Here is a 27,185-nt window from a genome sequence, read left to right as displayed (position 1 = left end):
TGGCAAACCACAGCGGGATCCGCAGAAAGAATTGACATGTCAATTCTTTCTGCGGTTTAGAAACCGCAGGAAAACCGCGCAGAAAAATCCGCACCGTCTGCACTGCAGCTTTTAATATCCATAGGATATTATGGTACTGTACACCGCAGCAAAAACTGCTGCGGATCCGCAACGGCCAAATCCGCTGCGGAGCCGCAGCAGAATCCGCAGCGTGTGGACACACCCAAAGTCACCTGTACTCTGTATCTCGCTATCCTTTCTCTTTTGTCTCCTCTCACTTAGGAACACCCCAGGATGTAGCACTGCTCACCTTAGACATTTTGGTCCACTCACTATGCACTCCAGGCCCTGTCTGACTTTCTGACAGGAAATTGTCACTTTCCCTATAACTCAGCCTTTACCACTTTGGGCTAGTCCCAAACATTAACTCTAACTGTTTCTACAAATATTACCAACATATACAATGTACATCGCAATTCACATTACTTTCACAATAATGCATGACCTACACATTACACTTTACATTTTTTCACATAACACTAAAACTTGTCATCTTCTAGAGAGGAACGTGGGCAGTATGTCCATAATCTTGCATATCAGTGTCTACACAAACCATCAGATGGCATTTGTATGACATTGGGTAACGAGCCAGATGTCCAGCTACAGTTGACCTCACGCCTCTGCTCTCAAAAGCTATTATGGTGCAGAGCAAAGAGGCTGGAATGGAGGTCTATCGTCTTCAGTGATGCACACCACTTTTGTCATGGGCGTAATTATAGTCAGAGATTGGTATGAAGACCATGTGGGCAATGCCATGAAGGCCTCCACAAGGGTACTTGACACCAGTACTCCTTTGATAATGGTGTAGGCTGGCATTGAAAACCCTTGTACAACTCAGATCTGACTCATTGGTTCCTCAAACTCGGTCTTCCCTGCTCCTCATGGATTACAGCTGTTATGCCTGTTGCGGTAATCTCAATTCTCCTTAATTGGATCCTGTGGTTCCAGTTTTCTCCTTCGGTTCTTGGTCTGCCGTCACTGCTCCCTGTGTTTCATCTGGATCTCCCTGCTGTATCAGCATCATCTGTCGGTGCTGCATAACCGCTCTCTCATCCAGACCATGGGCTTCAAGGATCCACTTCACCAGGTGAGACTTTAACACATGTAATTTTTTTTTGTGCAAATAGAAATCAGAATATTATATGAGCACATTTCCTAGTCTGTTACATCAACATCTATGACATTTTTCTACGTACCCATGTGTTTCTTTTGCAGCAGATCTGCACAAGGCAATCTCCCATACCTCTTCAATGGAGCTCATCAATGTCTTCTCAGCACAAAAGAAGGATCACATTTTTTCACTGATTGTAAACTGTGTTGCAGAAACCTTTCACTTGCGCGGGGTTCAGATTCTTCATTAGACCCTGATCTTCCCTAGAATCAGCCACGAAATCCACGAGAAATCCAACATATGTGAGTTGACCACTAATTTACTATGCATATTATAACTACAGGTTCCTTGATTCCAGGAACTATTTGCATTGCTCGTCATGTCTCTGAGAGTCACATAACCTATCAGACATGATTACAGACTTTTTTTTTTTTTTTAGCATTTTTCGAGAAGTGTTTATAGAATGCCCGCAACTTCCTCCACGGCTGCATTGTGCACAGACAGACCGGAGCGTCAGGTTCTTTGTGATTCTTTTCTAACGCAGTAATGAAATGATTTGCCGGATGAGACCTATAACTGAGGCGCTCCACCTGTGACTACTCAACGAATCATCAAACCGATAGAAGCAAGAGGAGTTTCTAAGAGTTTTACTTGCTAAAAGAGCAGCTGAAAGAGGAAGACCGTTGATCTTACATAACACATGGCTTTACATGGTGGATAAGGGGCCTATGAAGCAGACATCCTATTTTTTTTTTTTTTATTACCAGGGGCGTACTCCATGCTGCTCCACCATGTCGCTGAAACTACCGAAGAGCTGGGAATTCACTCTGAAATCTGACTTTGGAAAAATGGGTAAAGAAAACATTTTCTCATGTGTGTCTAATGAAATTGCCTATGTTATAGCATATATCAGATCTAAAGGTGTCATAGGAAGAGGTGATGACCTTTCTCCATATGCTGTAATGGAGCATATAGAGTTAATAAAGGGGGATCACTACATGCAGGAGCGAACGGTATGATCAGAAGGCAAGGTGTTAAGGACCATTATGTGGTCTCCTCGCACCAACAGCATAGGAAGGGCATTATTATATTTTATGGCGTAAGGTCACGATATTCAACCTTGTCTCGTTTTTTGTTTTTGCCATTATGGTAGAATGGACAAATTTACATTAAATGTGCAGATGTGATGTCCTGCAATCCTGTGGGAATTCACCATCGCCCTGTGATCTCCCAGGCATGCGTGTGGGCTGTCATCGCGAGCGTCTTATGGTACTGTAAGCAGCATGTGAGGCCTAAATTGCCTGGGATCCCACTCCTAATACCTTGGGTCTAGCATTGGGCTAGGTTCACACCTGCGTTGTGTATTTCCATTCCACTATAGGTAATCATGTAGTCAGTGGGAATTTGTAGGTAACTCCACGCTGCCGCAGGGATAAAATCCAGGAGAGAGATGTCTTGAATTCACAGTGGCTTTATTCAAGGCGTTTCAGGGGTCTCATGCCCCCTTCATCAGGAAATATCACACAGATGTACAGGCATCACAAGTATTCCGCTATAGGAAGAGAGAGAGGACAATCGTGCAGAACGCGGATTCATCATGTGACTACACATAGATGCCTCATGGACCCCACTGACTTGTGAGTCATGGGATTCTGTTAGGTTGACCGTCATTTTGAATTTCCGCTCTGGGTTTAGCAATGTCTGTTCCCTGAGCGTAGTAAAATACTTACCGGTTGTCGCCTTTTGCCGTTTCCAGCGCAGCTCTTGTTCTCTTCCTCACCACGTGACCGGACCCGGACTTGTGGCAAATTGGATCCTTCTAGTGTTTGCTGTTTGGCCCAGAACTTGCATACGTCTATGAGACACATAACGAAGCTCTGAGACTCTCATTACCTCAGTATTTGTAAGCTAAAACCAGGAGTGGGTGAAAAATGAAAAAGTGGTGACTGGTTTCTATTGTACTTTTCCTCAGATTGTGACTCTCATGGTTCTGGCTTACACATACTGAGGTAAAATACTGAGGTAAAATACTCACCAAATACTGAATGTGTGAATGTGGCTTAAGGATCAGTGATACAGATTCAGACAATGGATTAAATACAAAACTCTGTCTTTGTATGTGCTGCCAAGGAAGGGACATCTAGAGGAAAGATGGCCTGCGCCAGAAAGTAACAGTACTGACGTCCCCGATCACAAGCCACCAGATGCAGGAGCAGTGCTGGAAACAGTATATGATGACCACCACTCGGTATTTTACTACACAGCGCACTTACATTACTGATACCTGGTTGGCGGTGATATAAAAAATACCTACAGTGGTACTTTAACTTAGAAAAATGCAGGGTTTTTTTTTTCTGTGAGCATGACAACCTGATCCTAGCATAGCTCGAAGTCTGATGTGAAGGAAACGATCACTTTGACCGCCGCAGACCTCTACAAGCAGAGCTGTGTTAGTGAGGATATTAATGGCCAGAAGGGCAGAAGCAGCACTTCACCAGCACCTCCACCACTACACAATTTACTGTGGTCACAAAATCAAGCGAATCCCATCAATGTCTCTAGCGATATAACCCCTAAAGATAATGTAGTTATTTTAATTACAGTCCTATGTAAAACCATAAATTGCCAAGGGAGCTTTCCTTTTCTCCATCACATGCATGTAATTCCTAAACGTGGCTGTTGTATTAGATTGTGTGCGGCCAGGTTTACGTTGTGACCGATTATTTTAAGTGCCATAATTGGGGTCACTAAGGTTGTGCTCTTGTTCAGCAACACTATCCCTAGGCTGTACAGATATGATACTCTAAGGCAGGGGTGGGGAACCTCAGGCCCCAGGGCCATTTACGGCCCTCGAGGACCTTTTATCCGGCCCCCGGGCAGATTCTCAGGGACTGCAGTGCTCTGGCAGGGAGCTGTATTTTAACTGCCACCAGCTCCTTAATTTCTTCTTGCTCTGTGAGCATACACACGCAGTGTTCACTACTGAACACTGAAGGGCATGCAATGAAAGATTACGTCCTGACACCAGTGCCAGAGTCGGGATGTACTTTCTGGGCGGAGTTTGTACGGCCCCCGAAGGATGGTATAAATATCCAAATGGCCCTTGGCAGAAAAAAGATTCCCCACCCCTGCTCTAAGGTATCCAGATCAGCTCTTTTTCAGGAGCACTGAGAGCGCTCACAAGTAGCTACTCCTTATATACGTTTCCTAAGGACTGGTGCTTTGTGCCTGGCTTTAATTACCACTATTAAAGTACAACACCACTGTATAGAGTTACAGACTGATGTATTTCTATGCAGCTGTCAGGCTCAGGTCATTAGAGATGCCAGGCCAGTCCGAGGATTGAGAAATATGGGCGCCTGTCTGCGCTTATGGCACTCCTTCACTCAGATGGATCAATGAAGGCTGCAGAGGTTACATAACATTAAAATAACTGCCAGAAGATACCACAGCACTGAAATCACAGAAATAATGCCAGTCCTGGTGCTAAATAGTACGATTTATTTTGTTCTGTGCTGTGGACCTAATAAAGGGAACCTGTCAGGCGAATCATACTTCCCAAGCTGCAAGTAAGATGAATCGCAGCGTGGCTGCACTATTGCATTAGATATATTATTTTCTGAAACTTGCCGGCATTTCAGAGAAAATATACTTTGAAGATCTGTCCAAGACCACAGCTGGAGACAGGACTAGTCCGACAGCGTCACCATCCGGTAACAGGTCTCTCCCTTGTGTGTATATGGGAAGACACCTGTCGATCAACTGCTGTGGAGCTAGTAATAGCGGCCACTGGAGGAGCAGAAATAGTCTCTGCCAGGCTATGGCCCACGGCTTCATCTTTCAATTATACGATTTCTGATACCCCTGAACATTACAAAATATAATATACCTGGCTGCAATTGTGCTTGCAGGCTGTGATTCCTCCTGCCTAGTTTGTTGAATTGCCTGACAGTTTCCCTTTAAGGCCAGGTTCACATTGCACTTAACCAGCCTGTTCAACGCATAGCGTTATGCCACGGTGTAACGCAGTCCGTCTAACGGACTGCCTAAACGCAGTATGAACCCAGCCAAAACGGCACGCCTTCACGATGTGCTATCATTCAGTGACGGAGCCTCAGACGCAGGCTGCAGCGTCTAAGGCTCCGTCACTGCTAGTGCTGATGAATCATCAGCGCTAGCGGGTATAGCATAACGTGATCGCGTTATGCTATACCGTTTAACCAGCCCATCAACACTATGCGTTGAACGGGCTGGTTAAACGCAATGTGAACCTGGCCTTAAAGGGAAACTGTCAGGCAATTCCACAAACTAGGCAGGAGGAATCACAGCCTGCATGCACAATTGCAGCCAGGTATAGTTATAGTGCTTTGAAGAAAGCACTATCTTGTAATCCGAACGCTGCTAACTTCTTCTTATTATTCAGTTGATTTCCGCAATTATTGCGGCCCGAACCGCTACACGCACAGACTCCGTTGGTGTAGTTTCGAAGCCAGCGTCCACGAGAGGTGTGCTAAGTATTTTTCGTGTCGATCGGATTTGTAGTTTTGCGCAATTTGCGTTTGAAAATTTTTTTTCCCGTCATTGGAATGCACTGTCTCAGTGCATTTCAATGTGAAAATTTTGCCATAGGAATACATGGGGCAGTCGTGAGGCGATTCAAATTTGAGGACCAGTTGCGCCAGTTAAGCTCATTGATATGCGCAGGCACACCCAGTTACTATGCCAACGCCTACGAACGTCACATGACCCCAGCAGGACACAGTTTCTAGCAGATAATATCAGCTCTTAAAGCGATACCCACAGCACAAATGCAAATCTAGCTTCATCACATGACGCATGCCCCTGAGAGAGAATGTGCGCCAAAGTGGATTTAGAAGCCCAGTGCGCCAAACTGGCTCTTAAAGAGCCGACATGCCAAAGTGATTCTTAAAGGGCCGGCGCACCAAATCGAAAGCTGAGTGACCCCAGGCTCCAAATCGGAGGCTGATTTGACCCCGGCCTTCAAATCGGAGGCTGATTTGACCCCGGCCTTCAAATCGGAGGCTGATTTGACCCCGGCCTTCAAATCGGAGGCTGATTTGACCCCGGCCTTCAAATCGTAGGCTGATTGACCCCGGCCTTCAAATCGTAGGCTGATTGACCCCGGCCTTCAAATCGTAGACTGAGCCGCCCCGGCCTCCAAATCGTAGGCTGAGCCGCCCCGGCCTCCAAATCGTAGGCTGAGCCGCCCCGGCCTCCAAATCGTAGGCTGAGCCGCCCCGGCCTGCAAATCGTAGGCTGAGCCGCCCCGGCCTCCAAATCGTAGGCTGAGCCGCCCCGGCCTCCAAATCGTAGGCTGAGCCGCCCCGGCCTCCAAATCGTAGGCTGAGCCGCCCCGGCCTCCAAATCGTAGGCTGAGCCGCCCCGGCCTCCAAATCGTAGGCTGAGCCGCCCCGGCCTCCAAATCGTAGGCTGAGCCGCCCCGGCCTCCAAATCGTAGGCTGAGCCGCCCCGGCCTCCAAATCGTAGGCTGAGCCGCCCCGGCCTCCAAATCGTAGGCTGAGCCGCCCCGGCCTCCAAATCGTAGGCTGAGCCGCCCCGGCCTCCCAATCGGAGGCTGATCGACCCCGGCCTCCAAATGGGAGGCTGAGCCGCCCCGGCCTCCCAATGGGAGGCTGATCGACCCCGGCCTCCAAATCGGAGGCTGAGCCGCCCCGGCCTCCAAATCGGAGGCCAAAGTGGCCCCTGAGAGGCACCCACAGTTAAAACAGATCCTGAGTTGAAAGTCTTGCAGGGGCAGCAGGCAAGTCTCTCTTAAAGGGGCAGCCTAGGCACCATTTCAAAACACTATCTGTACTTCCTTCAGGAAATACACATTTAGTATATTTTGTAATGTACAGGGGTATCAGAAATATAATTTAAAGACGAAGCCGTGTGCCATAGCCTGGAAGAGACTATTTTTGCTCCTCCAGTGGTCGCTATTACTAGCTCCACTCCCATATACACACAAGGGAGAGACCTGTTACCGGATGGTGACGCTGCCGGAGCCTCCTCCTGTTTTGAAAGCCTGCTCTGTGACAAGAGTTCTCGGGCATGCGCAGTGCGCGCTGCCCGAAGACCAACATCAGGCTATTGCGCCTGCGTGTTGCGGAGGCCCCAGCCCCAGATGGCATTCAAATCAGGAGGATGCAGAGACGCACAGGGGCATCATGATGGACAGATGGTGGGCGGCGCCGAGACACCGGACAGGCATGATGGACGGATGGTAGGCGGCTGATACAGGAGGACACACCATACCTATGGGACACATTACAGGTATGAGGAGCTATTTATAAAAGTCGATATTTCAGCGTTACTAGGGGTCAGAAAAAGAAGAGACACCTTCACAGAATGCAGCCTTAGTGCTGCTGAAGGTGACTCTTTAACTCAAAAACACCCTGGGGGGGTGACAGGTTTCCTTTAATCAATTGTTACTAAGTCGGACTGATAGCTCGGTCAGGCCAGTAGCGCTCCAGACCCGAACGTGACAGCTGCATAGAAATATACGAACCTGCCACTCTCTGGTCGAGTGAGCCGATGGCCAGTCCGAGCATTGTATCCGATCTTGGTCCGACTTGTACGTCCGTCTGACTGCCCTTTGAGGGTGATTTTTACCCCACATCTTATTTCAGGTTATCCATTCCTAGTGCTTGAGTTGATTAGATCACATGCTGGACATGACATATATAGAAAAGGGTGTCACCATGTTACCACCCCCATTTACTGTATGCTATCACGCTCTCTTCATACTCGCGCTTCCTACAGAGATTATGCATTCTTTTCTATGAGCAGACAGTATGGCCATAATAATGATTTTTATTTATGCAGTATATTCTGCAGCACTTTATAATTCAGATACTGTATATTACAGAATAACACATAGTGAGGGTCCTGCTCACGAGTGCTTGCAAGCTATAAGGAAATAATGGTGATGCAAGAGGTAAAAAATGCTTCTATTGTCTGCTCAAGCCATCAGTATAATTAAATAAGGGTATTCATGTAAAACTGCATGAACTGGTCACCAGCCAGTATGTGTTCATGTGAGAAGTGCAGAAATTGTGGTGGAGCGTATGGTGAAAGGGAAAACTGAAGTTAGATTAGTGAGATGATGTGAATTTACTGCAACGTTAAAACTGTGTAATGTGGAAATGAGCCTGATTGTCTGGGGTATTGCATTCCGAAGAATTGGTGCAGCATGAGAAAAGTCTTGGAGATGAGTGGGAGATTAAGATAATGGAGGATGTTAGTCGTAGAACATAAGCAGAACTGACCCCACTCTGTTCAAAAGTATATGAAGAGGTAGCTCTGTACTGGTCCACTTTGTGTCAATCATTGGAGCTAAGCTGACCTGGTAGCCATCTTTTCACCGAGCTGAATTATTCCATATTGTATGTTCGTTTTGCAATGGTGATTATGAAGCTGTACAATGTTAGTGCGTGCGATGTGATGAGATGTCATCAGATACTGGAGCAATACCGCATCCCATTATGCAGTCTTTCTATAGCGTAATAGTTGTGGTTGGTTTTTGATGACTGTAGTGGCACAGCTATATCAACTCTACACGTGAAAAGCAGAAAAATAATACTACTGGGTGCAAATGGAAAAAATTTTTTGAATTACTATTAAGTGCATAATCCAGATAGTGTGCATTAATTATGGTAGAAGTACCCAGCAGTGGAGATGTCATGTTACGCAGCAGCCGCTCTGCACACAGCATGTTCCTTCTTGAGTTTGTACATTAACCTCACACAGAACAGGATGTGGATTTGTAATGTAGCATATAACACGCCAAATCTACAACATGTGAGACCTCAAAGGCAAATTTGAATTTAATTAAATCAATTTTTCTCGACAGCCGGGATTTCTAAAATCCAAAACTAATATCCAAAGTAAGGATTCAGACAGTTCTGATAACTTTAGGAAATATTTGCTTACAGTGGCTGAAAAACTCTAACATGAAAACAACATTGCATCAAGTAAAGCAACTGTGTTTCCTGGGTGGTTGGTGTCCTAGATTAATTATATCTGGTGAGCAATCAGAAAAGAGCTGTTGAGAAAGAAGGAAATTCTGAAGGCAAATCAGAAATGAAACTTAAAAGGTTGATTTCCAGGTATACATTGTTGTAAAAAAATTTTCAACAGCAGCAGGCTTATGCTAGAGGGAATGTGTAAACAATGTCCAACAGCAACAGGCTTATGCTAGAGGGAGTGTGTAAACAATGTCCAACAGCAACAGGCTTATGCTAGTGGGAGTGTGTAAACAATGTCCAACAGCAACAGGCTTATGATGGAGGGAATGTGTAAACAATGTCCAACAGCAACAGGCTTATGCTGGAGGGAGTGTGTAAACAATATCTAACAGCGGCAGGCTTATGATGGAGGGAATGTGTAAACAATATCCAACAGCAGCAGGCTTATGCTGGAGGAAATGTGTTGAGGTGATGGCACTGTGTTAATTATTGGCATTTTTTAAGGCAATCTGTCACCAGGTTTTTGCTACCCCATCTGAGTCTGAATAATGTTGGCAGCAGGTTGACTAGTCAACCAAAATACACCAAGCAGCCCAGTAAGTGACACACAGCTGGAATCAAGGTCTCTTCCTACTGTACATTATGTTGCTTTCAGATTAGGTAGCTAAAACTTAGATAGGACAGTATTAAAGGGAATCTATATGAACTCTTTCACTTGTTTGCATCCGTTGCTTCTCCGTATCCTCCACGTTGTAATAGCGCAAATAATGGTTGTATGTTCCAATTAATTTGCCCAGAATGTTGGAGTGCTGAATGATTCTTCTGAAAGCTGAAATCTGCAACATCACCTTCCCCATTATTACATGTTTGTCCCTTTAATGCGTTCTGATTACTGTGCAAAATTTAATATTCAACAAAGGGAAGCTGAGGAAACAGTTTTACAGAATTACACGATTTATATACAGGAACTAAAAGCATAAGTAGCTGCCCCTTTTGGTTGGGTTAAGAGTGTTCTTATTTCATAAAGTGACTGTATGTAGGTAGGCTAGGAGAAAAAACAAAACAATGAGCTATTTTCTTGGAGCTGTTACCTCACCCTGTTGATGCAACAATGAGACCCTTTGGGGGTGTGATCCGCTGGAATTGGGCTAATAGACCCCTCCCCCTCTCCAGCATTGGCTCCTGTCTGCTGAGCTGCATCACGGTGCCAAGGCAGTCTGCGCCAGAAGATGTCAGTCCCCGGCAGCCTTTTGAAAAAGTGATTTCAGCTGTATCAAGTCACCTGCTGATAATATTTGCTTTCATCAGTTCATTTATTTTTAAGAATAAAAAAAAGAACTTGTACTCTCCTCCCTTGAGACATTTGTGGCTCCCTTACCTGATCCTTGGCTGTTTTGTGTATAACCCCACATTCCACAAGGACATCTTACCCCATATGACTGCTGCAGCCAATCTCCGGCTGCATCAGTCAGATGGGATGAGATAAGGAAGTGGCCAGAGAGGTGAGCAATGGTGGTATCTTTGATTAATTTATTCACCAACAATGGCAAATCTACAGACCAAATTCCGATGACTTTGTGAAGATTTGTCGTTACTGATATCCCTGGGTATTCGGTGGAATTGCTGCATACATTTTCCAGAATAATTCCATACCATTCAAACATGGAGGATAAGAATCTAATAACCACTTGGAGCGGACCTGTCGCTAGAACGGTTACCCCATCTAATGTCACCACAGTGTGGGGTTCATTCATCAATACTCAGTGCTTTTTGGACTTTTTCTAGACCCCCTCTGTCCTATAACCTTTTCATGACCGGGTGCTTTTTTTTCATTTTTGCGTTTTCATTTATCCTTTCCTTTTCTCGATAGCTATTACCATTTTTTTTTTTAACTTTTCTGTTGACTAAGCCGTAAGAAGTCATATTCATTGTATCAAATAATGTTCCAAAAAAACCAAATCCAAATGTGAATAAAAGGGTAAGAAAAACACAATGACGCCATAAAATATTTTAATATATTTCTTCTCCTCTAATAGGATGATCCTATTGTGTGCACTCGCTTTCCCTGATGATTACTATGCGGGCATTTGCATTGTTGATATGAGAGGTTAGATACTGATAATATCTCCGTAGCACAGAGGCCTGAGAACGGAACATGCCTGGTTTCCTCTTTTCTCTTATTTCACAATGAGATAAAAATGTCTTTAAATACAACAAGTAATTGTCATTGTCTCATGTTCATCACTGTGCCGTAAAGGGTGGTCATTTTGCAAATATTCCTGCCATTCTGATAATCCAGAAGTTCTGAAACTGGATCTATAGCATTATTATTTGGGTCATTTTCATTGAGGTTTGCTACCCTTAAATGTATTGTTCATGGTTTTAATACATATTTGTATGACGCTAGGTCATCTAAAATTTTTATTATTCCCCAAAAAATGTTATCCCCTACCCAAATAATTGGAGATGACTCGCTGATTACAAGGGAATCTGACCCATGGTACCCCCCATCTTTAGAGCTCGAGCCCCTACAACTCTGAAATTGGGACTCTTTCTTGAATAGTGCAGGGGTGAGTGTGGCGGCCCTGCGGGTCCAGATGCCACAGAGGTACTGCACCTCAACCAGAGGTGTGGTATCCCACGACCAGGTAGGATGGATGCACCCCACCAGAATTCCAACACCCACACCCCACACACACATAGTAGTGTAGCAGAGCACCCTTCATGGCTCCCTTCTTGGAACACGAAGTGTGCTGGGTGGTGGGCGGAGCATCGCAAGGCGGTAGAGTCTAGGCTGAGGTTAGATTGAGATCCCCTGAGAGGGAGGAAAGGATAAGGACGTGGTCTGTGCAGCTCCCAGCTGCATGGGGAGTGCCAGACGGATTGGACTAAAGAAACAGCAGACTCTCCGTAAGGAAGATTGGTACTTCCAGGGACACGGTTGGAAAGTCATCCCGTGGGTCCCGTTCCACGCTGACGGCTGTCAGGTGGAGGAAAGAACCAGACTGGTCACAAAGGGAACGGCCCCTAGCCTATTTCGCATTCCTCTGGGTGCCACTAGCAAGCCGATAGCTTTGGTTGCTTTATGGACCATCGCCCCTTCCACAGTTAGTCCGACCGAAAAGGCGGCTATATAGTGTCACGGGAACGGTGGGTCGTTGCCCGAACAGGATTCGCAGCTGCTGGCCCAGAACGCTAATTGTGAAGCGCTGGAGTGTAAGAAGGAGTTTAGGCAGCGTATAGTTTGGAGGCGGCCAGGTGAGGACCATACTGACCGGGAAGGCTGCAAAGGTGCATTTCATCTCATCTGGAAGTTATCTGGGCCCCTTTCTGGAGGACTCGGCACTGAAGCGGGCATCTGTGTGCGCACCAGACTGTGAGTAAAGCCTATGGAACTACAAGCCTTTGTGTCCTCCACTTATTCCTGTGCTACTCATCCAGCACTGCTACATCTACCTCTCTCCACTAACTCATCTATACTGCCCTGGGACTACAGCTCTACCTGTGGGGAGCTTCACCATCTTAGCTGCATCACAACATCTGTCCCAGAGAAGCAACACTGCAGCGTTGGTCAATCTGACCAGAAACCACAGGTGGCGTCACGAATCATCTCATAAACTCTATCCCCATTCAATTTTACCCCTTTACATGACTGAGAAACTGGGTCTGAGCAGAAAAAGTAAATTAATGTGCATGCAAAATGTAATTGCATATGAACACATGACCTTTACACAGAGAAAACCAAAAACAAAACACAAAACAAATATCCTGGAATAAAAAAGTAAAAAAAATATATTGCAAAAATTGCATGAAGGTAGTAATAATAGTAATAATAAGGGTATTTAGTTAACATAATTTTGATCAAAATAATGTAGAAGCCATCCCGCCACGTCACGGCAACCCTTGTGGGACAGTCCTAACTCTTGTATTTAAAACCTTTCCACTTGTCAAGTGACGTAAATGTGAACAAGGTCATGTGTTCATATGCAATTACATTTTGCATGCACATTAATTTACTTTTTCTGCTCAGACCCAGTTTCTCATTTGTTTCATTGTACATTCTGTGCATATAAGGGTGTGACCGCCCTGTTTCTGAGTTGGAAAATCCATCCTGTCTGGCCTACACTATTACTGGTGGTTCAGTCCCTCTGTCCTTGTTCACATTTACGTCACTTGACAAGTGGAAAGGTTTTAAATACAAGAGTTAGGACTGTCCCACAAGGGTTGCCGTGACGTGGCGGGATGGCTTCTACATTATTTTGATCAAAATTATGTTAACTAAATACCCTTTACATGACTGCCTGAGGCCACGGACCGGGGCACCGCCACTGTGACATCTCCCATTGAAGTTAATGGGCTCGGTACCGAGTACCCCACGGCCCCTCGGGCGCGTCATGAGCATGATTGACCTCCGCTCCTTTCATTGTCTGTGTGACTGCTGGACATAGCCGGGCGCTTACTCAGCAGTACCATAGACAATGAAAGGAGAGGAGGTCAAGCATTCACACCTTCGCCTCATTCAGGTCGAGACTGCGCAGCCATGATCCCAGCATCAGTGGTCAGACCACCAGCAATCAGCAAGGTATCCCCCCTATCCTAAACTATAGTAACTTTTTTATTTTATTTTGGGTATAGAACCCTTTAATGCTGGATTAAAGTAGTTTTCTGGACTGTTAAACAACCATAATGCAAAGTCCTTAAATATTCACCTATTTTATCAATAATGTTAATTGTGTGGGCAGAATATAGCAGAACAGATATAGATCAATGATTATGGAAGAGAGATGAAGGCAGACAAGTATCATGTCGTTTGTCCAAGGTGTATAGATGTTTGCTGGTAATAAGTACTAAAAGCAATGTTAAAACTTTATTTGGACCCCTCTCCTCTATGCATGTTGGATACTCCGCATGCGATGAAATCCCTCTGCATGCGATCGATATGCAAATATGCAATACAGTACATATGAGTTCAGGCTAATTGTCTCCATTCACATGATTCTACTTTAAATAGACGCAAGTTTTTTTGTGAGAAAAAAAAAAAAGACAAAAATAAAGACAAATCTTCTACGTAGGGAAAAATTACCACTATGAAACAGGAAATACCAACATATTTTACATCACATCAGAAGTAATGCAATGAGTTGTGCTGAATGTACTATAAGATGATTTTATCTCTTTTTTTATATACAAGTTCTCTAGAGAAAAAAGTTTAAAATAAATACACAAAAAATGTAAATATCCTAGCTATTTTTCCGTTTGGTCATTGTTACATTTGCAGATTTGATGCTGATTTTCTAATGTACAGCATGTTACATTCTGCTATTACAGACAAGTGGCTGCAGCAGGAGCCTCTCCCCACTGCTCATGTTCTGATAGATCACCAGGGACAATAAAGTTCCGCCTCTTTAGGAAAGCCACACCCCTCATCCATCTGCAAGATGAAAGTGGTTAGGGAGGAGTTAAACTTTGTGATTTTCTTTTTTACAGGACTTGTAGAAAATCCTGCAGATTGACAATGTGGGAAAGTTTACCTGTTTATCATACTTCTGGGGTAGCTATTCCATTAAAAGCATAAAACCACAAGGAATATAGTGTAAGGAAGGTGAGCTGTCTGTATCCTGTGAGAATCATGTGGGAATAGTGGATGAGGGCAGGTATATCTCGCCCAGATTCCTTTCCTATGTGGCCTAGTCTGGTCAGTATCGCACCTGCTTACTAATGAATAATGGGAGGTGGATATAAAAGGATGCCAGGTGGTTGTGTGAGTGTCTCAGCCTGGGAACACAGAGAGCCTGTCTGTATGAGAGACACACGTGAGTGAAAGCAGTGCCCACTGCAACTGTGGTTTGGCTGGACGGGAGAAGCCCGCCAGTTGCTAGTTAGGTTGTCCATTGTTTAGTTAGTGCCGGACAGGCAAGGATTTGTTTTATGTTTTATTTCCTTTTGCATTGCTTTCACCGTTAATAAACCTGACCTAGGGTCAGTTACACCCGAATCCCAGCTCTGCGCCTGAGTTTCATGCTGAAGGCACGTGACCTTTGACCCCAGCAAAGGCGATCCCGGAGTGTTTTATCACATTGTGGTGGAGAACGCGGGCATCACGTTGCAAGCATGAGCATGGAGGACATGGTGAAAGTGCTGGTACAGTCCACCGCCGTCCAGCAAGAAGCTAATCGGGTGATGATGGCCCAGCTGAAGGAGTTGGTGGACATGACAGTTACCGATCGTTCGCTTCTCCAGCAGGTGGCGCAGCGCTTGGCAAGCTTACCTGAGCTTAACCCGGAAGCCGAGTCGAGAGTGATTCACGTGAGTCGGTACTGGCAGAAGATGAAGACCGAAGATGACGTCGAGGCATACCTGACCACGTTTGAACGGACGGCGGTGCGAGAAAAATGGCCGAAGGCACGATGGGCCGGCCTGATTGCCCCGTTTCTTTCTGGTGAGGCCCAAAAGGCGTATTATGACTTGGAACCTGAAGCTGCGCAGGACTTTGACAAATTGAAAGCCGAGATCTTGGCCCGGCTGGGAGTGACGACCGCTGTCCGTGCACAGAGTGCATCAATGGACTTATCAGCCGGATAAACCACCGCGGTCACAGATGTTTGACCTGATCCACGTGACGAAGAAATGGCTACAACCCGAGGTGTTGACAGCGCCAGAGATAATCCAGAGAGTCGTCATGGACAAGTACCTGAGAGCTCTACCGCCAGCCCTGAGGAAGTGGGTAAGCCATGGAAATCCTACGACGGCAGATCAACTGGTGGATCTGGTTGAACGCTACTCCGTGGCGGAAGGACTCCGAGACGACGCTACCCCACCTCGTTCTTCATCATCTCCACGTGGAACCGGTAAGACTGTTCCAGGGAGTAGGGGAGATGGAAAAATCCCTAAGACAGTGGGGGAGGAAAACGGGACTGCCCGCACTGCGAGGCCGAGAGTAACAAACTATGGTCTAAGCAAGGGGCCCGTTGGGTGTTTCCGCTGCCAAGAGATGGGACATATTGCTGCGAACTGTCCGGTCACTACTGAACCCAAGCAAGGCGACCTCACAGACTCTAAAAAACGCATGTCTATGGTTGCACGGGTAGTGAGTGTGAATGCCGGTCAAAAGGATGTGGAAAAACACTTGTGTGATTTAACTGTTGATGGCAAAAAGGTGGTGGCATTGTTAGACTCGGGAAGTGTGGTGACTCTGGTGAAGGCCAGTCTGGTGTCAGCCCCGACTGGACCATCAGACAAATTTTCTGTAACGTGTGTGCATGGAGACACCTGTTCGTACCTCACCACGGTCATATGCATTACTACTTCTATGGGTCTGTGCAACATAAAGTGGGACTCGTCCCGGCGTTATTGCATGATGTTATCCTGGGCTGTGATTTTCCCCACTTCTGGCAATTGTGGGAGAATCAGTTGATACCCCAGGGTAATAGTGTACATGATTCTTCTCCCAGGGCGCTTGTGGGTCCCGAACCCCTGGAAGAGGTCTCCCCGGAAGACTCTGGGGAAGAGTCTGCAGGAAATGACCTGAAGTTCCCGTTTTCAGTCATGGCGGGTGATACGGAGGAGACCGGGGAAGAGGAGGAGGCCGACAGCCGTCCACCTCCCCGTTTGCCGGATTTAGAAGTTCAGAAAGATGACTTCCAAAGCGAACAAATAAAGGATCCTACCCTTTCTCAGGCTAGGACAAATGTAAAAGTGATAAATGGGGTACCCGTAGAACCTGGCTCTAGGCTGGCATATCCTTACATGGTTCTGGAGAATGATTTACTCTATCAGATAGAGAAAAAGGGGGAAGATACAGTGTAACTATTAGTCGTGCCAAAAACCTACCGGCGGCAGGTGCTGGACCTGGCCCACGGACATGTGATGGGAGGTCACCTGGGAGTCCAGAAAACCACCGAAAGGATATTGCACTGTTTTGTTTGGCCAGGCATGCATCACGATATTCGTGTATATTGTGAGTCTTGTCCTGACTGCCAAGCCTGTGCACCTAAGCCCCGGTTCTGTAGCCCTTTGGTACCCCTACCTATTATTGAAGTCCCGTTTGAGAGGATTGGGATGGATTTAGTTGGGCCCCTTCCACGGTCTGCACGTGGACACCAACATATCCTGGTCATCTTGGATTATGCCACTCGTTACCCGGAGGCCATCCCTTTGCGTAACACGGCCACCAAGACGATTGCCAAGGAACTGGTGCATGTGTTTAGTCGGGTCGGTATACCAAAACAGATACTCACCGACCAGGGGACCCCCTTTATGTCCAGGGTAATGAAGGAGCTCTGCCGATTGTTACAAATCGAACCGTTACGCACATCCGTGTATCACCCTCAAACAGACGAGTTGGTCGAACGGTTCAATAAAACTCTGAAGCAGATGCTGAGAAAGGTGATAGACAAGGATGGGAAGAACTGGGACTATTTACTTCCGTATTTGCTTTTTGCCATCAGGGAAGTACCCCAGTCTTCCACGGGATTCTCGCCTTTCGAGTTATTGTACGCCCGACGTCCTCGCGGACTGTTAGACATTGCAAAAGAAACCTGGGAGGGTCAGGTCACTCCGTTTAAAACAGTGATAGATCACGTCACACAAATGCAGGACCGTATTGCGGCCGTTATGCCTATCGTCAAAGAACACATGATACAGGCTCAAGGAGCACAAAAAAGAATCTATGATAGGGGCGCCAAGATCCGTACGTTTGCACCCGGAGATAGGGTGTTGATCCTGGTCCCCACGGTGGACAGTAAGTTCCTGGCAAAGTGGCAGGGCCCCTTTGAGATCAAGGAAAGAGTTGGTGAAGTAAACTACAAAGTATACCAGGCAGGTAAACGGAAACCTGAACAGATTTATCATGTAAATCTGATAAAGCCCTGGAAGGATCGGTCTGCCTTGTCAGCGGAGCTGGCCCGTCCTGTCTGCTCGCATACCGTACCGGAGGTACGGGTTGCAGAGACCCTCTCGGAGCGGCAAAAGACTGAGGTCAGGCAGTTTCTACTTCACAACCAAAAGTTTTTCTCAGAAAAACCCGGGCAGACTATGCTAATGAAACATGACATCGTAACGGAACCTGGTGTCACAGTTAACGTAAAGCCCTACCGAATCCCGGAAGCGCGCCGTGAAGCCGTTTCCCGAGAAGTGAAGGCAATGTTAGAGTTAGGAGTCATTGAGGAATCGCACAGTGCGTGGTCCAGCCCGATTGTGCTAATTCCTAAACCGGACGGCACAATCCGGTTCTGCAATGACTTCAGGAAACTGAATGCGGTCTCAAAATTTGATGCCTATCCTATGCCCCGGGTCGACGAGTTAATAGATCGGTTAGGAAAAGCCCGGTATATTACGACCCTAGATCTAACAAAGGGGTATTGGCAGATCCCTCTGGCTGAGGCTGCCAGAGAAAAGACGGCATTTGCTACGCCGGAAGGTTTATTTCAGTATGTGTATATGCCGTTTGGACTGCACGGGGCACCGGCGACCTTCCAGAGACTGATAGATCGAGTCCTGAGGCCACATAGGCGGTACGCTTCGGCCTATTTGGATGACATTGTCATTTACAGCTTGGACTGGGAGACTCATCTCCAGAAAGTACAAGCTGTGATTGACGACCTGTGGGAGGCAGGTCTAACCGCGAACCCCAAGAAATGTCACATCGGGCTAGAAGAAGCCCGGTATTTGGGGTATGTAATTGGGAGGGGTGTTAAACCCCAGGTTGATAAGATTCAGGTGGTTCAGGACTGGCCACAACCTGTCAACAAGAAGCAGGTGCAAGCCTTCCTGGGGATCGCCGGCTATTATCGCCGGTTCATACCCAATTTTGCAGCCATCGCTACCCCCCTGATGGATCTTACAAAAGGGAAAGACTCCGTCATGATTAAATAGAGTTTAGCGACTGAAGAAGCCTTCCATAGCCTAAAACGGGCACTTTGCTCTCAGCCCGTACTGGTGACTCCGGACTTCCGCAGCGAGTTTGTGGTACAAACGGATGCCTCTGATACCGGTATCGGGGCCGTACTCTCACAAGTGAGGGACGGAGTGGAACACCCAGTCCTCTATCTCAGCAGGAAGCTGAATAAACACGAGCAAAGGTATGCAGTCGTAGAAAAAGAGTGCCTTGCCATTAAGTGGGCTTTAGAGGCCCTCAAATATTACCTGGTGGGCCGAAAGTTCAGGCTGATCACTGACCATGCCCCTCTCAAGTGGATGCACTTGAACAAGGAACGGAATAGCCGGGTGACCCGGTGGTTCCTTGCCCTGCAGGCCTACACGTTTACGGTGGAGCACCGCCCAGGGGTACAGATGGGAAATGCAGATGCCCTGTCCCGAGTGCACTGTTTGGCGGGTGTCATTGCTCGACCGGAGTGGTCTGAGCAGAGGGGGGGGGGATATGTGAGAATCATGTGGGAATAGTGGATGAGGGCAGGTATATCTCGCCCAGATTCCTTTCCTATGTGGCCTAGTCTGGTCAGTATCGCACCTGCTTACTAATGAATAATGGGAGGTGGATATAAAAGGATGCCAGGTGGTTGTGTGAGTGTCTCAGCCTGGGAACACAGAGAGCCTGTCTGTATGAGAGACACACGTGAGTGAAAGCAGTGCCCACTGCAACTGTGGTTTGGCTGGACGGGAGAAGCCCGCCAGTTGCTAGTTAGGTTGTCCATTGTTTAGTTAGTGCCGGACAGGCAAGGATTTGTTTTATGTTTTATTTCCTTTTGCATTGCTTTCACCGTTAATAAACCTGACCTAGGGTCAGTTACACCCGAATCCCAGCTCTGCGCCTGAGTTTCATGCTGATGGCACGTGACCTTTGACCCCAGCAAAGCCGATCCCGGAGTGTTTTATCACAACCCATACTTGCTCACTTACAGTCTTATATTGATATATCTTAGAAGAAGTTTATTGACACATATAATGGCTAATGCATACAATTGTATAGCGGTCATATTATCAGTACCCACAGTGGGGAATTGCAGCTGTTATACAGGTGAGTGCATGCGGTCACTTTATGATTGGGTGTATTGCGTCCTAAGACTTTTAGATTCTGATGCTTAACCCCTTCAGACACAGCAATTTTCTGTATTTATCATTGTGTTTTGAGTCGCAACTTTTATATTTTTTTTGCGGGGCTTGCAAATTTCAAAACAATAAATCCAACATTGCTCAAAACAAGTTTTTACTTGCTTGTTAAAAGATGAAAGTCCCCCATATTTACCGTAATAATCAGAAAATACACACAAACACTTTAGGCAGGGTACAGGGGATCCCACTAGGATGCAACAAATGGATAGCAGCACATTGGCTCAGTGGTTAATACTCTTGCCAAGTTTTCACAACACTAAACATGGAGTTTGTATGCTCTCCCTGTATTTGTGTAGGTCTCCGCTGGGCACCTGGGTTGGCATTCTGCACTGACAGCTCCCCCTGGGATACCTTGTTATATCTCTTATGAAGTGATAAATAGCATCTACTGTCCACATAATAGTACAATTATGGGGAAGACATATCATTGATGCAACCTGTGGAGAGGTAAGGGGCCACTCAACATACCACTGGTGTAACATGTGCAGAGGTAAGGGGCCACTCTTCCCTCTAAAACTTTAACCATGTGGGTAGTAAATCGATGAACGACCAAAAGCCGGGTAGTATCAGGGGCACCAATATTTTTTTAATTTTTCTATTGTGAGTGACACCATCAATGCAGTGTGCATTCTAAGCACGCACCACACGTCACTTCCAATGATATGGGGCTCCTGCACCCTGTGGACTGATAGGGATGCCACCACAGGAGATTCACGTCACTTCCCAGACCGCGTGCGACATTGTGATCCAAGGGACACCGGCAGAGTCTAATCGATGGTGATAACCTGGAGTGCTGGTAGTGTTCCCGTTAAGAGATGTAGGAGAGCACTGTTACTCTCCTTGTCTGGTGGTTTTATGCTCTTATTAAAGAGAACTCCGCCTAAGGCCTCTTTCACACGTCTGTTTGTTTCTGGTACCGGAGATATCGGTGTCTGTGTCCATGTGTCCTACGTGTGGCACCCGTGTGCTACCTGTGTGCTGCATCAGTACCACATGGACAGCTTCCGGGGACGAACCACTACAGTAAGCGCTGTTCCCTGGTGGCTGGTGTTGAAGTCGGCTGTCATGATTCTCCCCTGATCTGCCGGTGAGCGGAGGAGAATGATGAGCATTATATTAAAGTCTGAACAACAGCATGTGGGGGCTGTGGAATACCACAATCATCCGCACCTACTGTCACTCTTATTAGTGGCAGCAGGTGTCAGATGATGGGGGTATGAGTCCCAAAAGTCCCCACCTGCTGTAGTTTGGACTTTAATATAGCGCTCATCATTCTCCTCTGCTCGCTGGCAGAGCACGAGAGAATGACAGCCGGCTTCAGCACCAGCCGCCGGGGAACAGCGCTTACTATAGCGCTTCTTCCCCGATGCCGATGTGTATCACACGGAGGACATCAATGTGTGTTCTCTGTGTGCACGTGTGCGGGATGTTTTGCCATCCGTGTTAATGGCAAAAAATGGACATGTCAGGGTGTTTTGCCCATGGACACATGGTCTGTGGAATCACACTGACATGTATAGACCCAATCATTTGAATGGGTCTTCATGCGTATGTGTCTCCGGTATGTGTGAAAACTGTCACCACGCGTACTGGAGACAGCGACGTGTGAAAGAGGCCTAACTCATTCTTTTTTTTATAGATCGAATCAATATGGTATGTGGTATACACTGGCATTGTTACAAGGAGGGTTTTCAAACATCACCAACTCTTCATGGCGGCATCAGGGTCTGTGGATTCCTGAGATTGATACACTTTTCCTTGTGACTCCATGAGTATTTTCATGGTAAAAATCAATTTTATCATGAAAATGATTTTTATCAGAAATAAAAATATTTTTCATGATAAAATTGATTTTTATGGCTGTTACATTGACTATATAATCCTGGTTTTGAAAGGCACAGATGCTTAGGCTAAACAAATTATTATTTACATTAATAACTAGTAGAATTACCTGCGGCTTTGCTCGTGGAAAATATGTTAAATTGTTGGTTATGGTAACTAAAATAAAATTTTCAGTGTCACCCTGAAATTGACATTTTTAGAGTGCTACAGTAAAATTTTTTTCCACTTTAAATATTTATTTTGGCATTTTACTAATTTGTTGTAACGTTGATGTGAACAACTTGTTTTTTTATTTCAACATTTTTATTGATTTTACATATTCAATACATATTATGTAGTATAAATCAGCCTGCCTACATCTTTGCACACGTTGCATATGTCATATGCGGTCATTTTCAGAGAGTTCATCCTTTTGCTCAGATGCTTCCATATTCCTTGCTTCAGCCTGCCTTAGGCCTCTTTCACACTTCAGTTTTTTGCATCAGTTATAATCTGCCAAAAAGGCGGACAAGCGGATCCGTTCTCAACTGATGTGAACGGATGGCACAGGATCCGTTTTCAGACGGATCCTGAAAATGAAGAAATTTAAAGGAATCGCTGGCGAGAGAGAGAGAGAGAGAGAGAGAGAGAGAGAGAGAGAGAGAGAGAGAGAGAGAGAGAGAGAGAGAATTTTTTTTTTTTTTTGGGTCCGGCACCCAGAAAGAAATTCGGGTTAAATCAGTGTTTGCAGGATCCGCCAGAGAAAAAAAACGTTACAAGCTCCGTTTTGAAATTTTTGAGGATGGTGACGGACAGCAACTTTTGGCGGATCCTCACAAAAAACGGATGCAACGGACAGCAATCCGTCACAATCCGCCATTAATGCAAGTCAATGGGAAAAAAACGGATCCTCAAAAAAAATTTGAGGATCCGTTTTTTTTCAAAACCTGGCGGATTGTGACTGATTGTAAAAAACGGAAGTGTGAAAGAGGCCTTATCCGATTCTTGTGAAGATGACATTCCCGTTGCTCTGATGTCTCAGCTGCCTTACATTTAGCCTGTCTCATCCATTTCTATTCAAGCCGTCAGTCACGTTGTTCACTTGTCTCAGGTCTTTGACACAATTTTGCTTTCTTAGACTTTTGGATGAACTTGCCCAATAGATGGTCATTTTTTGAGCGGCATTTTAAAAGCAGTCCTTAGTATTATGACCCTTTAGTATTTACCTGACACTGATAACAGATGTAATAGGATGAATAGTAAATACAGAGCAGCCCTCACACAGTATTACTATGACCTGAAGGAGCTCACATCTCAGTAATGAAAACCGCCTCACAGGCAGACTTGTCTAGGTGCCCATAGCAACCAATCAGAGCTCAGCTTTCACTTTACCTCAGCAGCTTCTGTAATGAAGGCTCCCTGTATGGTAAGCAATAATGACAATCTTACTATGAGGCATTTTTCACCTTGCCAATATTGCTGATCAGTAATGTTCGTTTGTGAGTAGGGTGCACCCATCTGAGTGTGTTAGCATGCGTGTATGGTCCTTCCATGTGTGTGTGGTGTGCATGTGGTATTTATGGAGTGCTGTTGTGGTATTTGTGGGGTGGTGTTTGTGTTGTGTCTACAGTGGTCTGGTGTTTGTGTGGTGTGTAGTGGCATTTGTGTAATGTTGTGCTTGTGGGTTGTGTATGTGTTCTGTCTGTGTAATGTTTGTATGGTGTTTGTGTGTTGTGTGTGGTGGTGCGGCCCCTTTAGCAGCGACTCTTTGGTGCCGTCGCTATAATCCATCCCTGTCAGTCACAACTGTTGTTTTCCCCTCAACCCTTTTACCTTCACCTTCACATTTCTCCATTATATGTATAGGACCTAACTTCAGGGGCCCCAATGTCATGACGGGGGGACGCTAGCGAGATGTAGCGTGCACAGTATTCTGCTCCTGTGGGTGGAGAGGGGGCATGCCAAATTTCACCCAAATCGGGTGTGAACTGTGGATTTGAATATCGCGGGCTACTACAGATTTTGATATATATCTCAATTTTAATCTATTTTTCACATTCCAACTTTCAGCTACTTTCCTTAAAGGGAACCTGTCACCCCCCCAGGGCGTTTTTAACTAAAAGAGCCGCCTTCAGCAGCACTAAGGCTGCATTCTGTGATGGTGGCTCTTCTGTTTCTGACCCCCAGTAATGCCAAAATATAGAGTTTTAAAAATCGTTCTTCATACATGCATTCTGTCACAGAGGTATGGAGTGTCGCTGCCTCCCAGCTGTCCATCAACCCGCCTCTATAGGGTCCCTGCACCTCCTCCTTCTTTTGTATTTGCAGCCGTTACACGTTGTCGGGCACCTGCGCTGTGACAAGTTCTCGGGCATGCGCAGTGCGCGCTGCCTGCGAACTGCCATCAGGCTATCGCGCCTGCATGTTTCTGCGTCCCAAGATTCCCAGCCCCGCTGTGCGAGTACTTCATAACACACTGTGGGGCGGGATCTGGGGACTCAGAAACACGCAGGCGCGATAGCCTGATTTCAGCTCCCGGGTAGCACGCACTGCGCATGCCTGAGAACTGTTGCACAGCGCAGGCGCCCGACAACATGTAACGGCAAATACAAAAGGAGGCGGTGCAGGGACACTATAGAGGGGGGTTGATGGACAGCTGGGAGGCAGCGACACTCCATACCTCTGTGACAGAATGCATGTATGAAGAACGATTTTTGAAAGTCTATATTTTGGCATTAATGGGGGTCAGAAACAGAAGAGCCACCATCACAGAATGCAGCCTTAGTGCTGCTGAAGGTGGCTCTTTTAGTTAAAAACACCCTGGGGGGGTGACAGGTTCCCTTTAATAATTATCTGTATATTACCTTATGTGGCAACAATTCTTCCTCACAAGAGGCTTTTAATATGGAGGCGAATAAAGTTATTAGCAGATTGCGACATATAAGGTAATTCCAGCCGTATCCTCGAAAGAGCTGATTCTTTGGTGAATAATATCAGCGTCCTGTTCAGTTTATAGTGATACATACCATGATTAAGGCTTCCAGCTGATACACGTCAGTTTGTCTTCCATGGATATCTTTTTGGTGACCAGTGTCTACATATTTTAAATTGGATACAATAAAGCATCTATATTTTTTACAATACCAATTTTTACATTGGTTTTCTTCGCTGGAGATTTCTCTTCCTTTCCTATTGTCGCTGACGTCCGAGACTGGGGCGGCTGCGTGCGAATCTACTCTACCAGACAAGGTACAATGTTATATGGTGAGCTGACTTTCCAATCTTTCTCCCCCTTGTTACATGTGGAAATTTTGTGCCACTAGTCACAATGAGCTGTGTGATTTCTTCATTTTACTTGCACATCTGGAAGCACTGGGTTGCCTTAATTTTTTTTTAATAAAAAAAAACTTTAAGTATGGTGGCATGCCACCACTAGGGGGCAGCCATAGGATTTTAAACCGCTAGCATGGACTGTGCACACCATCTAGTGGCAGCTTTACATAGTCACAATGATGGTTCGACAAGAAGCGGCTAGCAGGTCAGTAATGTACAATTCTCTTAGTAGTCGTATGACCTGCCCTGATGGTCTGAGATGACAATTTGATCCACAGTTTTTTCACATCTTCAGAAAAATAGAAGGGGGTAAACTTGTTAGAGTGTGGGCTATCTGAAATGTCTCCTTATTTCTCTTCTATCAGTGTCGGTTACCAGACTGGGGATTCTTTGTTTTTGGTATAGATATGCACCCTGCCATCTGTATATTTGAGTCACTGTAAGAAAATAACTTTGATCAGAATAATTTTTCTTGGATGTGGAAAGAAAAAAAAAAGTTTATCTACATCTACATTTTGTCAGTCCGTGAAAATCCAACCGCATTCAGATAACATCCGAGTGCAGTCCAATTTTTTTTTTTTTTTATAGACTCAGAGACTTGCATTGCTGATTTTGATCCGACACTTGGCGGACGTGGCTCCGATTGTTATCCTTCTGACCACTTGGTCTGAGGAAAAAAATCGAACATGTGCACAGCCCCATAGAATATCATATCTATGAATGCTATCTGAAAATCTTATTGAAGAAAAATAGAATATTGAAGATGATATTCAGGAACAAGTTCAGTTCTGTTGGCTACGCTAAAAATTACCTTCTGTGACATTTATGGCATATCAAAATGTTATATCATAAATGTTTGATAGGTACAAATTCATTTTAAAGGACTCTAATGTGGTACTAGCAGGTATGCAGGACGCAGTAACGAGGCGCGAGGCGGTTTAGTGCTTTTTATGGTAACGTTTATAGGCCTAGAGGTAACTGTCCTCAGTTGTAGCCTGACCAACCAAAGGGGTAACAAGAGTTGCCCTCGCAGAGGCTCAATACAAGCAAACACGAACAGAGTAGAACACGACTACGTCCGGCGAAAGCCGGTCACTATAGGGCTGCGGTATGGCCGACTACGGGTCCTTAACTATATAATCAACTTAGCCGTCCTGACGTCCCTCGGCGTTCTGGACGGTGGTAATTCGGCGTAGCAGCCGCTGGGCCCAACTGCTGAAGAGTTGATGTAGTCTTTGAGCGTTTCGACGCTCCGGTGACACCGAGGCACCTCAGGCCCCGTAGGCGTCCTTGGATGGATGGACCACAGCCCCCGGACTGGGGCAAGCGGCAGCGATGCGGGGTGGCGACTGGCAGGCCACCTGTGCAGCTAACAGCTGCGACGGGGAATCTGCGGCGAACAACGGCCCAGCCCTTGCCGCGGACCGGAGCAGGACAGTGGTGGCCACTGATGGCACTGGACTTGCAGCGGCCACGGTTGAGGGCAGGGGGGCTGCGGGTGACGGGAGACAGGCCGCAGCCGCGGGCTGGAGCGAGGCGGCAACGGCCGCGAGCGACCGCGGGCAGGCCGCAGCCGTGGGCTTGGGTGAGGCGGCAGTAGCCGCGTGTTGAAGCGGGGCAGCGGCTCTCGGACGGTCGTCTGGGCGCCGTTCCTCTGATGTCCTAGGTGAACGTCTCTCCTGGCTCTGGTAAGTCGCTTTGGCTCAGTCGCTCCCACGGTCTCCTGTTGCTTCTGTCCCGGTCTGCTGACTCACCGTGACCAGCGTTCCCCGCCCCTTTTATACTGACTCCTCCCCAGCCCA

At 46.3% G+C, this 27,185-nt stretch overlaps 1 protein-coding gene across 3 annotated transcripts in view; it reads left to right on the top strand.

Moving 5' to 3' along the window:
• The first annotated feature begins 229 nt into the window (after positions 1-229).
• Positions 230-27,185, top strand: part of ARHGAP25 (Rho GTPase activating protein 25) — a 159,454-nt gene continuing 132,498 nt past the window's right edge. Inside the window, exons 1-3 of one of the 3 annotated variants that reach the window (XM_073569125.1) lie at positions 230-1,147; positions 1,279-1,473; positions 1,611-2,023. In XM_073569125.1, coding sequence (XP_073425226.1) covers positions 1,882-2,023 — 142 coding nt within the window. In that variant the 5' untranslated portion in view covers positions 230-1,147; positions 1,279-1,473; positions 1,611-1,881. Of the gene's footprint in view, positions 1,148-1,273; positions 1,474-1,610; positions 2,024-27,185 lie in introns of those variants that run through there. The other 2 variants (XM_073569124.1, XM_073569126.1) reach the window with 2 other exon arrangements.

The sequence above is a fragment of the Dendrobates tinctorius genome, unplaced genomic scaffold, assembly GCF_039654945.1.
Source record: "Dendrobates tinctorius isolate UK_male_01 unplaced genomic scaffold, ASM3965494v1 ptg000022l, whole genome shotgun sequence".
Lineage (NCBI taxonomy): Eukaryota > Metazoa > Chordata > Amphibia > Anura > Dendrobatidae > Dendrobates > Dendrobates tinctorius.
This window is presented reverse-complemented; position numbering and strand designations above follow the sequence as displayed.